We start from the raw sequence: 15285 nt of genomic DNA, 5'->3' as shown, positions 1-15285 counted from the left end.
CATTTGCAATAACTTTTTTCATGTACAGGATGCTTTTCAATTGTATTTCTTCTGAAACAGAGTTATTAATGTTCACATAAAATAAACAGAGACATGCTAAAGGAGGCTAGACTGTATCTTGGCAACATCCCAACCATCTGTGATGAACCATGAATTTCCGTAATTCACACATCTGAGGTAAATTCTGAACTAGAATCTCCAAGACTGTTTAATGTCTAGCACATGCTTAAGGATGTTTTATGAGACACATGTACACAGGCGTGGGTGTGTACGCACATACACACACATGCATGGTGTCCAGATTTTGGCAACCATGGCTGAGAGGCCTAGCAACTTCAGAAAAAGACAGGATTTTTAGAAGACTACATTTTTTTTGTTGTTCTAATCATGAATAGAATATTTCCTGCGGAAAACCTGGAAAATATAGCAAAATACAAAGACGAAAACAAAAACCATCCTACAATTCAGAACTAATTTTAGTATTGATTCTTCTAATTTAACCCTGATCTTGGCCTTGTATATAAGAAACAAACCTTCAGCAGAAATATTTAACAAGATCTTTTTCTACTCCTACAATAAAAATAGTTTTTGTGTATCTTCCATTTCTTTGTAATAGCCTTCATCAGATAGTCATTCCTTTCGCACAGTCTGTAAGTATAGCATTCTTGCCTGTATCTCATAAAAATTTATCAGGAATGAACCATTAAGAACTATAAAATGATCTTGTGTTTTTCACTAATTAAATGCATAGCACAATGTTATCTATTTATTGTAATTTTTAATAAATGTACAAAACAATAACTATAGCAAGTTTTACCATATAACTAACATTCAGTAGTAGATAATCACATTCAGAAAGTTTGGCTCTTCCCACCTTCTGTTACCTTCTTGTTAATAGTTTGTTGTATAAAAAGTATTTTCATTGCTGTTAGAAATTATAAAGTATAAGCAAATTAACATTTGACAAATGTTTATGCCTTTTTAATGGTGGCCACTATTCGTGATTGAACCATGTGTTCCAATCACTTTATGTAAATTACCCCTAATTTTCAAAACACCTTGAAAGGTAATTATCTTTCCTATTTTTTTTGCAGTGTTCATAACAGCTTTATTTTAATAGACCCAAACTGGGAATAATGGAAATGTCCTTTAGTGGGTGAATAAGATTAAATAAACTCTGGTGCATTCACACAATGGAATAAATTCCTATTTTTTAAAGATACGGAAAGACAGACCAAAAAGATGATGCGATTTGCCTAAAGTCAAGTAGTTGTCAAGTGGCTGACCTAGGATTCAAGACTACGTCTCTCTGGATCTCAAAACCTTCCATATGCTAACACTCTACCAGAGAAGAATGAAGGACCTAGATTGTTTGATTATTCTTTGGATGGCAAAAATTAACTACTAATGAACTAGGTAGAGGAAGGGATAGTTGAAGGAAGGGAAGAAGGAAAAGGAATAAACAGAGCCCAGAGAGTTGACAGGTCAGGCCATACTGTTTGAGTGTTTGTAACTCAGCAAAAATTTGTTTATGCAAATAATTTTCAGACAAGGCCACTCTGTGACCACAGAAGAACAAGATAGAAACAATCCACAATCAAGTCTGAACCAAGACAGGTATGAGAACCCTCTGTGCCACAAAATAAATAATGTCCCCCTCTTCCAACTAATATGAGCTACTCTGCTTTCTTTACTGATGACAATCTAAGTCCCTATTCAATCTTCCCACTTCTTAGATAAAAATTACCAAGACACCAAATTGATCCCACTTTCTGATGACACCCAAAAGAAATGGGTTCTTGCTTCCCTAAATCCCTATTAAAATCATCCAGCACAAGCCCAAATCTACTCATTTCTCTTCTCTGTGGCAATATGGGTATGCATTTTTCTTGCCCAACAAATTAAATAAACCTAATCTCGTTTGACCACAGAGGGCTTCTGGTGTCCAAAACTGGTGGGCTCCAACAATCCCAAATTATGTAACAAAGACACCCATGTATTTAGTGGTCTTGTTAGCAAAGTAATCTCAGGAAAGATAGAAATCTCTCTGAACCTTAGTTCCTGAGCCACAAAATGCTTCTTGGAGTTGCAGAGATTAATCTAAGAATATATGGAAGGTATTTAGTTGCAAAGTGCACCTAAGAATGCAGTAAATATTAGCTATTATAATTATTACACTACAAGATTAGGCTTGGAACTTTCATTTACCTTTAAGGTCAGAAAAAATTTCAGTGCTTCATGTTAAGAGGCACTGAAGAAAAGGGTGGGCCGGGCGCGGTGGCTCAAGCCTGTAATCCTAGCACTTTGGGAGGCCGAGGTGGGCAGATCACGAGGTCAGGAGTTCGAGACCATCCTGGCCAACATCGTGAAACCCTGTCTCTACTAAAAATACAAAAAAATTAGCAGGGCGTGGTGGCGGGTGCCTGTAGTCCCAGCTACTCGGGAGGCTGAGGCAGGAGAATGGCGTGAACACGGGAGGCGGAGCTTGCAATGAGCCGAGTTGGTGCCACTGCACTCCAGCCTGGGGGACAGAGCCAGACTCTGTCTCAAAAAAAAAAAAAAAAGAAAAGAAAAGAAAAGGGTGGTTATCTTGGTCATATTTCTGCAACAAATGAAATGACAGATTTCAAATCCTTCATCCTTTTTTTTTTTTTTTTTTTTTTTTGAGGTGGAGTCTCGCTCTGTCGCCCAGGCTGGAGTGCAGTGGCGCAATCTCGGCTCACTGCAAGCTCCGCCTCCCGGGTTCACGCCATTCTCCTGCCTCAGCCTCTCCGAGTAGCTGGGACTACAGGCGCCCGCCACCACGCCCGGCTAATTTTTTGTATTTTTTTTAGTGGAGACGGGGTTTCACTGTGGTCTCGATCTCCTGACCTCGTGATCCGCCCGCCTCGGCCTCCCAAAGTGCTGGGATTACAAGCGTGAGCCACCGCGCCCGGCCCATCCTTTTTAAACTACCTGAGAATGCTGACTTTAGAACCCTATGATTCATGTTAGCACAGCTTGGTTAGTGAATTGCAGCAATAACATTGTCAATCTACTGAGTTTACTTCACTTAGAATGAAAATGGTCTTCTAATTAGGCTTGAAATGATCCCAGTCCACTACAATCATCTTTAACAAGTCTTTTCTTCCCGCTCCAGTCCTGTATATTACTATTAGATGAGGTGACATGTCTATAGTCAGATTTAGCCAAAGGTTGCTGTTATCCATACACCTAATTTCTTTCAGGTATTGGACCAGGAAGTATATGCTGTTTTTCCACTGCTGAGCTATTACACCAGCAAATATGGTTCATCTAGTTTAAACTGCATAGGTGAGGAATTACGCTGTCATCATTGGATGCTAACATCCTACATATTGGAATCAGAGTATTTTATTTTTTTATTTTTTATTTTTTGAGACGGAGTCTCGCTCTGTCACCCAGGCTGGAGTGCAGTGGCGCGATCTCGGCTCACTGCAAGCTCCGCCTCCCGGGTTCACGCCATTCTCCTGCCTCAGCCTCTCCGAGTAGCTGGGACTACAGGCACCCACCACTACGCCCAGCTAATTTTTTTTTTTTTTTGTATTTTTAGTAGAGACCGGGTTTCACCGTGGTCTTGATCTCCTGACCTCGTGATCCGCCCGCCTCGGCCTCCCAAAGTGCTGGGATTACAAGCGTGAGCCACCGCGCCCGGCTGGAATCAGAGCATTTTAAAACCAGGAGGTAGTTTAGAAACCAATAACATTATACAAAATTGCTTATTTTACAGATGAGGAAACTGAGGGCACAAGTAAGTAAGATGCTTGAGTTGACCTAACTTGTTAGGCTCAAGGTTATGACTCCCTTGCAGAACCCCATAATATTTGGACTTCAAGTCCAAATATTATGTTCATTTTACTGCTCAAGTACCTTAGAACGAGCACTGCCTCCAATATTCACTAGATGCTTATGTCTATCAGGCACCATGCCAAGTGCCCCGCATGGATCATTTTGTGCCTCACAATATCTCTACCAAGGCAGATACTGTTGTTATTACGTTGAGGATCCATTATGTGAAATGTTTGGCATTAGAAATGTTTCAAGTTTTTGATTTTTACAAATTCTGGAATATTTGCATCAGACATACTGACGAAGCATCCCTAATCCCAAAATCCGAAATCCAAAATGCTCCAAGGAACATTTCCTTTGAGTGTCATGTCGGTCTTCAAAAAGTTTTGAATTTTGGAGCACCTTGGATTTTTGGATTAGGGATATTCAATCTGTATTCCCATTTCACAGGTGAGGAAACTGAGGCTCAGAGAGCCAAAGTTAATGGCGAAGCTAGATGCGAAGTATTTTGATTCTACAGCTCACACTGCTAACCACTGTGTGCATGCCTTCCCTATCTAAGGCACACCTACCTATTTGACAAGAATTTATTATAAACCTACAATTATCAAGGTGCTGTTCAGAGTACTATTCATCTTTGAACCTTGTCAGACTGAAACCTCTCCAAGAAAGGCCCTTCCATCCGCTCCTCTTTCTCTTGCCTGCCCCAGTCTGCTTGGGACCACTCTCTAATCTCTCAAGTCCCCACCAAGGAAAACTTCCTGGCCCTTCACCACCCAACACCCCATTTAGAATGGACAGGATTGCTCCTTCCTCCTTGGTCATCTCCCACTGTCCGCCCAGCTGTCTTCTCATGGCCCTCCATCCATTTCTATTTCCTTTTCAGGATCCACCCTTGGTTTTCCCTCTTAAAGCAGTTCACTTCTTGTCTGTGCAGGTCACTGCCACCTGGACTGAGTTATCCCCTCACTGGACTCTATCTCCCCTCTGATCCTCCTCTGGTTTGTTCTCTGTATAGCAGCAACTGATGATCTTTCTGAAGTGCAAACTGCACCATATAGCATCACAAGGCTTCTGATTGCTGTCCCCGCAGCGTAGCATGAAATCTCAGGTGCTCCATGGGGCCTGCATGGCTGTGCAATCTCATCTCTGCTCTTCCTGGCCTCATCTTCCACCACCGTCCCTTTCAACCACTCTGCTACGGACAAGCTCTTTTCCTCCTTGTGGCAAGTCTCTCACAAATGAGCTCCCTCTCTTTGGACAGTTCTTCCCGATGCCCACCCCTGACTGCACACAGGTGACTTTCTTCTCACTGTTCCATCCTCAGAGTAAACTTCTCCTCAGAGAAGCGCATCTCCTGGCCGTTGCTATCTACCCATAAAACTGGCTTTCGTGTCTTCCTTCAGACACTTATCACAATTCACAGCTATAAATTCACTTAGTTCGCCTCCCCGCCACCATGAAACCAGGCCCTTGTCTGCTTGGCTCACTATTCTGCCGTTAGTGCCTAGAATGGTGCCTGGCATGCAACAGGTCTTGATGAGCGTTATATGGATGAATGAATTCTACCTTATATGTATTTCTATCATGGTATACCTTTATCTTCCTTCCCTACAACTGAATTGCAATTTGTTATATTAATGTTTATTCACCGATTAGAGCAGTGGTTCTCAACTCAAACTTTAGAAGCGCAGAAGAAAAGAATCACCTGCAGGTGATTTATTAAGAGTACTGCTTCCTGGGTCAAGAGATTCTGCCTGACTCAGTAGTCTGGAGTGGGACCCAGGAATCCAATTTTTACACACACCCCTTAGGTGGTTCGCAGGAGGCTTGAGCACCGTTCTTAGAGGAAGAGTGTCACACTCAGCATATTGAGTATGTACCAAATAAAGCACAGAAGGTAAGAAAAGGAATGGAATCCTTTGGCTTATGTGAAACTATTGTCATTCATTCCTTCATCCAACAGCTATTCCCCAAGTACCTACTGTGGATGAGACCCTGCACCATTTGCTGGGGATAGGGCATACAGACACATACAGTGCCTGCCCACTTTACAATACACTATGGCATGTGCAAGAGAGACTGCGTCAGGAGCTGCAGCACACATGGTGGGGGCATGTAACTCAGACCTGGTGTGGAGGGCAGAGGTGGCCATGGAAAAAATACTTATAACTGGAAAGTTGAACTCTAAGACTCAGGACATCTTTCCAACCCCAAATTAATGAGGAACTAGGGTTGTACATAAGCTGACAAAGAGAAGGAGGTAGCACAAAAGCTCCTGTCTGCCTAACTGATGGTCATCAAAGCTGCCAGTGCCAAGGCTGACATATTTTATGGCTGCAGTCTAGGCAGACCCTGCAGTGAGAGCCCAAGTTCACTGAATTCATGGTTTCCAGATGGCATGAGGGGCTGGGGCTGGGTTATTGAGCGTTCCCTCGTGCTTCAACATCTTTGCCTTAGTCCCATGATTTAGCTCTCCTTGCAAAGGGCTATGTGACATGCTTCAGTCCTGAAGAACACAAGATCAGGAAGTTGCATTACCTATTTGCTAATATTTATCTCCTTTCATTTTTGTATGAGAGATGAAAAGGCCCTAAAATAAGATCTTATGATTACATGACAAATCACTCAAAGTTTCCATCAAGAACACTAGGCACTTTCAGGGATTTAATAAAGAAGAAAACAAACCTCTTTTCTGCAGTCAATCCACAGAGGGGTCCTTTACATTTGTCTTATGTTTTTTTCTTTTAGCTCAGCAAGGAGGGACTCCCACGCCACAGCTGGCCACAGCCTACCTCCTGCTGTGCCTCCCTCCTTCCTGCCCCTCTCCCAGCATCACCTCTGTGCCACTCGGCCTTCCAGGGATCTGATGGGGCAGGGGTGGCCTCCCTCTTGTGATGTTTCACTTGGGGATGTATGTCATCACCTGCCTATGCCCCACAAGTATTTTATTCCATAACCAGAAATTGCAAATATTATTTCCCCGTCCCCATCCTAAAGAGAAGTTGTTATTCATTTAAATAATAGGATCTCTGATGCCAAGAGGAGAAGGTACCTGTTTAAGTTGCCACGAGGCAACTGCCATGAGGGCCCCGAGCTAGTCAGGAAGGACACTCCTATATTCAAGGTATACAACATTCCAGGAAGAGAAAAGAACTAGCACACATACTGCTCTGAGGCTCACTTCCATGAAGGGCCCGTCTTCCCAGCCTGATTCTCACAGTCCATGAAAGCCAAAAGAATATCTGTAATTCCCTTTCAGTCAAGCTGGAGCCTACCCCAACTACGCTTTAACTCTATCATCAAATCTACATACGTGTTGGTACTGACAGACCTAGATCTTGACTATAACGAAAATAAAAGCAATGAAAAAAAGACAAGCTGTAGTCTAAAATGTGGACAAATATTTATTTTGTGGAGAGAGGATACAGATGGTCTTTTTCTGGGCTTCTCTGAATTTCTAAAAATCTTTCTCAAAAAATTTTTCTAAACTTCAATTTTAGCTGGCTAAGTGATTGTTTTATTAAAGTCTTGTGGAAGATTATAATGAGCTGGAACTCTGGTGTGAAACTTCATGAACACAAATTTACTTTAGTAAATGTGAACATTTTTATTTATAACATTATTCAAGGCAAAAACTTTTGCTCAGTGGCCCTTTTGACCAGACTAGAAAAACAGACTCAAAATAAATTTGACAAGTAATCTTGTCTACTGTTAACCTTAAAGATTATTCATTCTATCTGTATTTAATATACATATTTAAAGAATATATTTTGCCTAAAGAAGTGAAGGGTACTATGAATCATGCAATAAATGGGAAATCGTTCCTTTTCCAACTATATGCAACATATTCCCTACAGCTGTAAGAGAAATAACTGTTCAGAATACTGGAAAATCTGCAGATAAAAAATATTGATGTAAAGAACTGAATGCATTAAAAAAATAAAGATCAAGTTTCAAAGAAGCTTTAGAAACCTTGACCTGCAGCAGACAAGAGGTCACATATTGCAGAATAGAACACCAGACATTTAAAAAATCTGTTTTAAAGATACATTGCTAATGGAGGAGGCTTTTAGGTTGGCGTTTGCTTTTTCCTTTTCCTTCTGAATATATAATTTCAAATGTAAAAAAGTAGACAGAATAGTATAATGAACTCCCATGTACCCATCATTCAACTCAACAGTTACGAACTCATGGCCAGCTTTTTATCATCTGTCTACCTTCTCCTCAATTATTTGAAACAAATCCTAGATGTATCACTTTATCTGTAAATACTTTGATATGTATCTCTAAAAAATCGGGATTTTTATTACTATAAAATTGGTGTTTAATTTTGTTTTCTTCTCCCTGCTTCTTCCAAATTTAAATAACAGTGCGGTTTTTATTGTTGATCTTTCTTCTTCTTGCTATTATTATCTTAGAGACAGGGTCTCACTCTGTCACCCAGGCTGGAGGGCAGTGGTGTGATCATAGCTCACTGCAGGCTTGAACTCCTGGGCTCAAGCAATCCTCCTACCTTAGCCTCCAAAAGTGTTGGGATTATGGGCAACAGCCACCATACTCAGCTGTTGTGATGTTTCTAAAAGGGCTATGATAGCTTTTTATTTTCTAATGCTTCCCAAATTAGCCCTGAAACAATTCTTAAAACTAGTTGTACACAAAGTGGTTAGTCATATTTTGCTTTAAACATCAAATGGAAAAGAATTCTTGGCTGATCATTCGACCTTCCTACTTGTTTTATCACATTGGCCCTAACTCTTTACGGCCACAAGTTCAAGTGAAAAAAGGAGTGGTAGCATGCCCCCACTTTTACCTTTACTGGCACTAATAAAGTCAAAAGGGACTTCCATGAAGGAGAAATTGGGGGAGGCATTGGGAAGCCCCATAAGTCAGAGGTCTCTTAGTGTCAGAACAGAAATAGAAACACTTTGCTTTTTAAAACTGCTGCTGCCTCAGGAATGCCATTAACAGGCTCCAAAGACATCCCCCAGGCCCCCAAATCCTTATAGAAACACTAAAAGAAGGGAGAGGATATGAAATACCAAACTTTCACTTTTAGCTGGAAGCCAAAACCAATTAGATCTTGGTTACCTTATAACGTGTTTGTTCCACATCATAGATCTTTTTCTCTGATACCATTTTCGGGGCAAAGAACTTGGCTAACTTTGCAAGGTAAACTCCATTCCGGAGCCCTTCTTCCAGTTCAGTGGTTGGTGGCAATTCTTCAACTAAGCAAACTTCCATCCACCTAAAAATATAAAAAAAAATATTAAAGTGACTCCAGTTGGGTAACTTTCTGCAAATGAAGGCATGCAGCATTTCGCTGTGTGTGTTGGAGACAAAGGAAGAAGGATCTGAAACATCTTTCGCTGTCACTGGTGGGAAGGGAATATTTTCTGGGTGGAATGAGGATTTTGAACATGAGACGAACAGGGGGAATGAAAGTCCAGAAGTGCTGAGCTCACTCCCGTGCCAGAGCTCGTCAACTTCACCTTTATCTGAGCCTCTGCCAAGTCTCTTTTGTGCCAAAGAAGGAAAAGGCCAAACCATTTTGTATAGGTGGAATTAGTCCCGCTGACATTAAAGAAAAAAATAATTCCAAGTTTATGAGCCCTTGGCAGAGGCAATTCTTACACAGTCTGCGCCTTGGGGAGTGCACAGTCCAAAGTACTATAAAATCTGCAGTTACCTCAGACCAGGAATGACTACCAGGAAAGGTAGGAAGGCATGGAAAAGGGGCATTGGAATTAAGGAAGCAGACAAGGCTTCTTTAAATAATACAGACTCCTTTTTCCAGTACCAGGAACTTATGACAACACACTTAACTTTTTTGGGAAGATACCATACTTAATGGGTTCTGAAAAAAATATTTTAGACAAAGATCAGATTAAACCTTAAGATGTTGTGCCAGCATTGTAGAAAAGAGAACACCAAGGTCATTACTGGCTCCAGGACTTACAGTGGGAGAGGAGACAGGCCAGTTCACATGCCACAGTGGTGTGCTGAGAATCTGCAGAGTTATGAGGATACTCCTTTCTCAAGTAACTATTACCTACTGGAAGATTCAAGAGGCTGGTGTGCAGTTCTCAGCAGGGGAGCCCCCAGCCTCCCTGCCACCCAGCTACTGATCTACAAATCCAACTATTAGCGTGAGCACCATATCTATATAGACAGTCTCCCTAGAGGATCATTAACACAGTAGCCACTGATCCTGCCAACACTTGAAAAACAGTAGAGCACCGTGCCCCAATATTAACAACTGATCCCAACCCAAGCTGCCAACACTGTAATATGTCTGAACTGCTTGTAGCTCTGAACAACAACTTGTAGAAGTTCAACAAGCCCCTAATAAGTGGTTATTACTGGCCATTTATTAGGCACTATAAAATTGGAATCCAGTAGTCCCCCCTTATCCAAGGTTTCACTTTCTGCAGTTTTAGTTACTTGAGGTCAACTAGTCTGAAAATATTAAATAGAAAGTTCCAGGAATATAAAATTCATGAGTTTTTAATTGCATATCATTCTGAGTAGTGTGATGAAATCTCATGCTGTCCCACTCTCATCCCTTCCTCATCACAAGAAGGGTAAGTGCAGTACGATAAGATATTTTGAGACACAGACAGAGTCCACATTCACAGAACTTTTATCATAGTATATTGTTATAACTGTTCTGTTTTATTATTAGTTACTATTGTTAATCTCTTTCTATGCCTAGTTTATACATTAAACCTGAGCATAGGTAGGTATCTATATGCAAAAACAGTATATTCAAGGTTTGGTGCTATCTTCAGTCTCAGGTGTCGACTGAGGGTCTTTGAACATATTTCCAATGGATGGGAGGGGAATAGTGTATATGATAAAAATCTAAACATAAGCCTTGCCTTCAAAGAGCATTAAATATAACTGAGAAGACAACACAATTCTAAGGAAAAGCCAGAGAACCATAAGAGAGGCTATGATGTGCAATGCTACATGGTAGGATATAATCAGAAAAAGTTTGGGAGTAAAGGGGAATCATTGGGTTATCACTGCAGCAATCAAGGAAAACATTAAAAAGGTGGTAGAACCTGGACTTGGCCTTGAAGAATGGAATACAGTAAGTCCTCACCTACTTGGAAACTATGAATTTAAGCAAAATAATGTATAACAAAATCAATTTTACCATAGGCTAATTTCTATAAACAAGTTACACTGGGCGCCATGGCTCATGCCTGTAATTCCAGCACTTTGGGAGGGTGAGGTGGGAGGATTGCATGAAGCCAGGAGTTTGAACCAGGCTAGGCAGCACAGTGAGGCCCTGGCTCTCTTAAAAAAAAAAAAAAAAAAAAAAGGGCCAGGCATGGTGGTTTGCACTTGTGGTCCCAGTTACTCAGGGGGTTGAGGTCGGGGGATTGCTTGAGCCCAGGAGTTTGAGGCTACAGTAAGCTGTAGTCAGGCCACAGCACTACAGCCTGGGCAACAGTGCAAGATTCTGTCTCTAAAAAATAATTAAGTTCCTATTGCATATTTCTGGTCACAAAAACATCACCAAACTTCTAAATAAAGACCAAAACACTTCTATGTTAAACACTGAAATAAATGTGAGCTATACACACAATTAAGAAAGATTAACACAAACTTTTAGTATAATGAAGGGACTGGAAAAACAAACAACATAAGATAATTTTTTACCCTCTTATTCCAGGTCAGGGTCTTGGGTGGCCGGAGCCTATCCCAGCAGCTCAGGGGTTAGGGGGTGGGCACCAACCCTGGACAAGATGCATTCCCATTGGAGGACACACTCACACCTCCACCACACTCACTCAGTGGGGACAATGCAGCTACATCAGTTAACCTAACATGCACGTCTTTGGGATGTGGAAGAAAACGAGTCCCCAGAGAAAACCCACGCAGACCTGGGGAGACCACACAAACTCCACAGTGGCCCCTTCTTTTTCTTCATCAACATTATGAGGAAATGACATAGAATGAAACGACATTATTGGAGGACCTGCTGTAGTTGGAAAAGGCAGGGAGAGAACTGGAAGCTGGGGAGAACAGAAACTAAAGGCATAAAAGAAACATGGCTGACTCACGAAGAAAACCCAGGGAAGACAGCGGGCCTTTGGGGCTCACAGGGAGAAAAGAGCAATGAAGCTGGGACTTCCCCGTGAAGCTAGGCTCTGGAAGGTCTAGCATGCGAGGACAGGTGTTGACATTTGTAGCCACAAGAAGCAGGGAGCTCCTGGCAGCCTCACAGAAGAGGAGTAACATGCTGACAGTGGTAATTAGAGAAAATTAATATGGTATAATGGATGCCTCAGAGACCGAGTCCTCTGTCAGGCCTTTCCCATTGTGAGGTGTTGAGGGACGAGATCAGCCAGGAAGAAACGGGAAGGAAGACAATCAAAAGACAGTTCCAGGAAACAGTAAGAGGACTTGGTGACAGCCAGAAAAGGGTGTTGAAAAACAGAGGACCGGGTGCGGTGGCTCACGCCTGTAATCCCGTCACTTTGGGAGGCTGAGGCGGGTGGATCACGAGGTCAGGAGATCGAGATCATCCTGGCTAACACGGTGAAACCCTGTCTCTACTAAAAATACAAAAAACTTAGCCGGGCGTGGTGGCGGGCGCCTGTAGTCCCAGCCACTCAGGAGGCTGAGGCAGAAGAATGGTGTGAACCCAGGAGGTGGAGCTTGCAGTGAGCAGAGATTGTGCCACTGCACTCCAGCCTGGGCGACAGAGCGAGACTCCATCTCAAGAAGAAAAAAAAAAAGAGAAAAACAGACAAAGATTACCAGCCAAGGAGAGGCGCTGGGTTGAAGGGAGGGTTCTGCACCAGGAGTCAGCCACATAGTGGTGGTGTGACTGCAAGCAAGTCCCCTCACCTCTCTGAGCTTCAGTTTCTCTACTCTGCTAAAGGAGGGGTGTTGGTGATAAGAATTTGGTGATAAAGTCCTTGCCAGCTCTAACATTCTAAGGGGTTGTGAAACTGGAAGAACAAGGAACAGGTAAGATGCGATGATGATGAACTTCCTTTTCACATATCATGCATATGATTCGCATATCATGTGAGCCTTGCGTCAAATAAACTGAAGTAAGAATACCATGGACTTGCTAAATTTTGAAAAGAAGAAATCAATAGTAATGCCGCCTTAAAAAAAAAATGTGGCCAAGAGCCACTGCTCTAGACCAAGTTTCTAAGCTAAATAAACTAATTAGGGTATTAGGTGATTTCACAGTAAAACACAATCTGTTTTCAAATAATTACATTTTCAAATAATTATCTTGGAAAAATGCAAGAAATCGTTTTTTACACAAAAATATATGAATGCTTTATAACAACCTGGAAATTGGGGTACATGTGTGAGGGGTAGGGGCTGGGGGTAAACTGACAATTGGTAGCAAGAATAGGGGGAAATAAATTGACAATTGGGAGCAAGGGGCAGGATGCAAAAATAAAAGCTCCCCAAAGTATGATATTTTAGAGTTGGGCTTGTTTTTAAAAAGAGCTAATCACATTTTTGTCTGTATTAGGATATATGTGCAGTTGGTTTAAAACACTGATACCAGGCCGGGCATGGTGGCTCATGCCTGTAATCCCAACACTTTGGGAGGCTGAGGCAGGTGGATCACTTGAGGTCAGGAGTTCAAGACCACCCCGGCCAACATGGTGAAACTCCATCTCTACTAAAGACAAAAATTAGCCAGGCATTGTAATGGGCGCCTGCAGTCCCAGCTACTCAGGAGGCTGAGGCAGGAGAATCGCTTGAATCTGAGAGGCGGAGGTTGCAGTAAGCCGACATCGCACCACTGCTCTCCAGCCTGGGCGACAGAGTGAGACTCTGTCTCAAAAAATAAATAAATAAATAAATAAATAAAACACTGATAGCAAAAACTTAGGTTAGCTACAACCTATTTAAAATATAGCCATGGCTAATTCTCATGACATTATGAACTGCTCAAAGGCAAAGGCCATTTCTTCTTTCTCTTTATAATCCCTTTGTGCCTGGCAACCTGTTTACACAAAGCAAGTACTTAACATATGGTTATGAAAGATTCTGACTGCTAAAAGGAAAGTTTTCCAAGCATCACAGTTACATCATAAAATATTTTAAGATATTGCCAGATTTACAAAATGTTACTTTTTTTAACATTAGGCATCAATGGAGATACCTCTTTCTCTCTGCCTTGAAAGTCAAAAGAAGATGCTATTGTTATCAATGACAACTAGTGCTTATTGAGCATGATCTTGTGCCAAAATCTGGACTTGATACTTTATGGGGATTATCATGGAATCTTCTCATGATCACCCCATAAGGAAGAGGTGCTATCAGGATCACCATTTGCTGATGATTTTCCGGTGTTTTTCTCAGATTCTGTTGATTTTCTGACATGACATCTGAGGTTTTCCAAAGCTCAGAAAAGGCTAAGGCCACCCAGCTCATTAAGTTGACAGGGGCCAGCCTTTGCTCCTCTAATTCCAACTTTTAATTTCTCACAACTCACCAAACTGAATCCCCTAGCCTAGTGTAAAACAAAAGTGATAACAAAACCCTGCAGGGCTGCTTCCAGAGTAGCGGTAGAGTTCCACAGCTTGGAGACATAGATGTTGTCACTGTTTCAGTATAAGGTCAGAGGAGAGTACATTCACTGTCAGGGTTGAGTAGATTCCTGGGGCTTCGTCTGTTCTCTCAGAACTTCCTTCCTCTTTGTCACCTACCTTGCAACAGGCATGGTAAATGGTCCAGGTTTCCCCTTGTAGTGTTGTAGCAGGGCAGAGGCAGGATATAGGAAACTTAGAGCCTATTCAAATGCAGTCACCTCCTCAGGAAGGCCCGCAGGCCTAGAGCTCTCAAAGATCCTTCCAATAAGGTACAACTCGGAAACTCCTATCAATCATCAGCCCGCATAGGAGCAACAAACAAGACTATTCTTCTAGGACAGGTGACAGACTCTGCTGACAGAATAACCAGTCAGACTGGGCACTTAACATTGCTCTAAAGGTATCAAAATCCCTCACAATGAAGCAGGAGCCATGATATGCAACTTCTAAACTTGTGCCCAGTCATCATGCGGGCTGACTGGCCTTTGGATTGATTTTTCAAGTATAAGGAGAAAACTTCAAGCTCAGATAGGGATATAGGAGTTAAGAAGAAATCACAGGCAGATAGCAAGGGTATGGGAGTCCTTGGTAAGATTTTTCTTTTTAATGAAAGCAGCCCCAAATCATTTTCTAACAAAGAGCAGCCAGCAAGCTGGGAGCTTGCACAGGTGAATGTCAGCAGGAACTAAGGATTAGACATGTTCAAGATGGCGGCTCCATCTTCCCTTCCCTGCCAGCCACCTGTACTGTAAAGGAGCAGAGAAGATGGCCTCATCAACTGGAAAGCCCATTTGCATAAGAAGATTAGGGTGGGGCAACCAGCCTTCCCCGCACTATGTAAATATCACACCTGATTGAACCAATCTATGAGCTCTAGGTAAATCAGACACTGCCT

The 15285-nt window shown here is 42.0% G+C and overlaps 1 protein-coding gene across 5 annotated transcripts in view; it reads right to left on the bottom strand.

Annotated features, from left to right (window-relative positions):
• Window positions 1-15285, bottom strand: part of IQGAP2 (IQ motif containing GTPase activating protein 2) — a 329635-nt gene that overhangs the window by 152738 nt on the left and 161612 nt on the right. For 4 of the 5 annotated variants that reach the window (XR_008661060.2, XM_055299013.2, XM_055299014.2 and 1 more), the window contains exon 3: window positions 8899-9055. The exons of the other annotated variant lie outside the window; for it this stretch is intronic. Coding sequence is in view for 3 of the 4 variants with exons in the window: in XM_055299013.2 (XP_055154988.1) it covers window positions 8899-9055 (157 nt within the window). In the remaining variant the exon portion in view is untranslated. The remainder of the gene's footprint in view (window positions 1-8898; window positions 9056-15285) is intronic. 5 annotated transcript variants of the gene reach the window in all.

This window comes from Symphalangus syndactylus, chromosome 11 (genome assembly GCF_028878055.3).
Source record: "Symphalangus syndactylus isolate Jambi chromosome 11, NHGRI_mSymSyn1-v2.1_pri, whole genome shotgun sequence".
Lineage (NCBI taxonomy): Eukaryota > Metazoa > Chordata > Mammalia > Primates > Hylobatidae > Symphalangus > Symphalangus syndactylus.
Note: the sequence above shows the minus strand (reverse complement) of the source record. Positions and strands in the feature narration are given on the sequence as shown.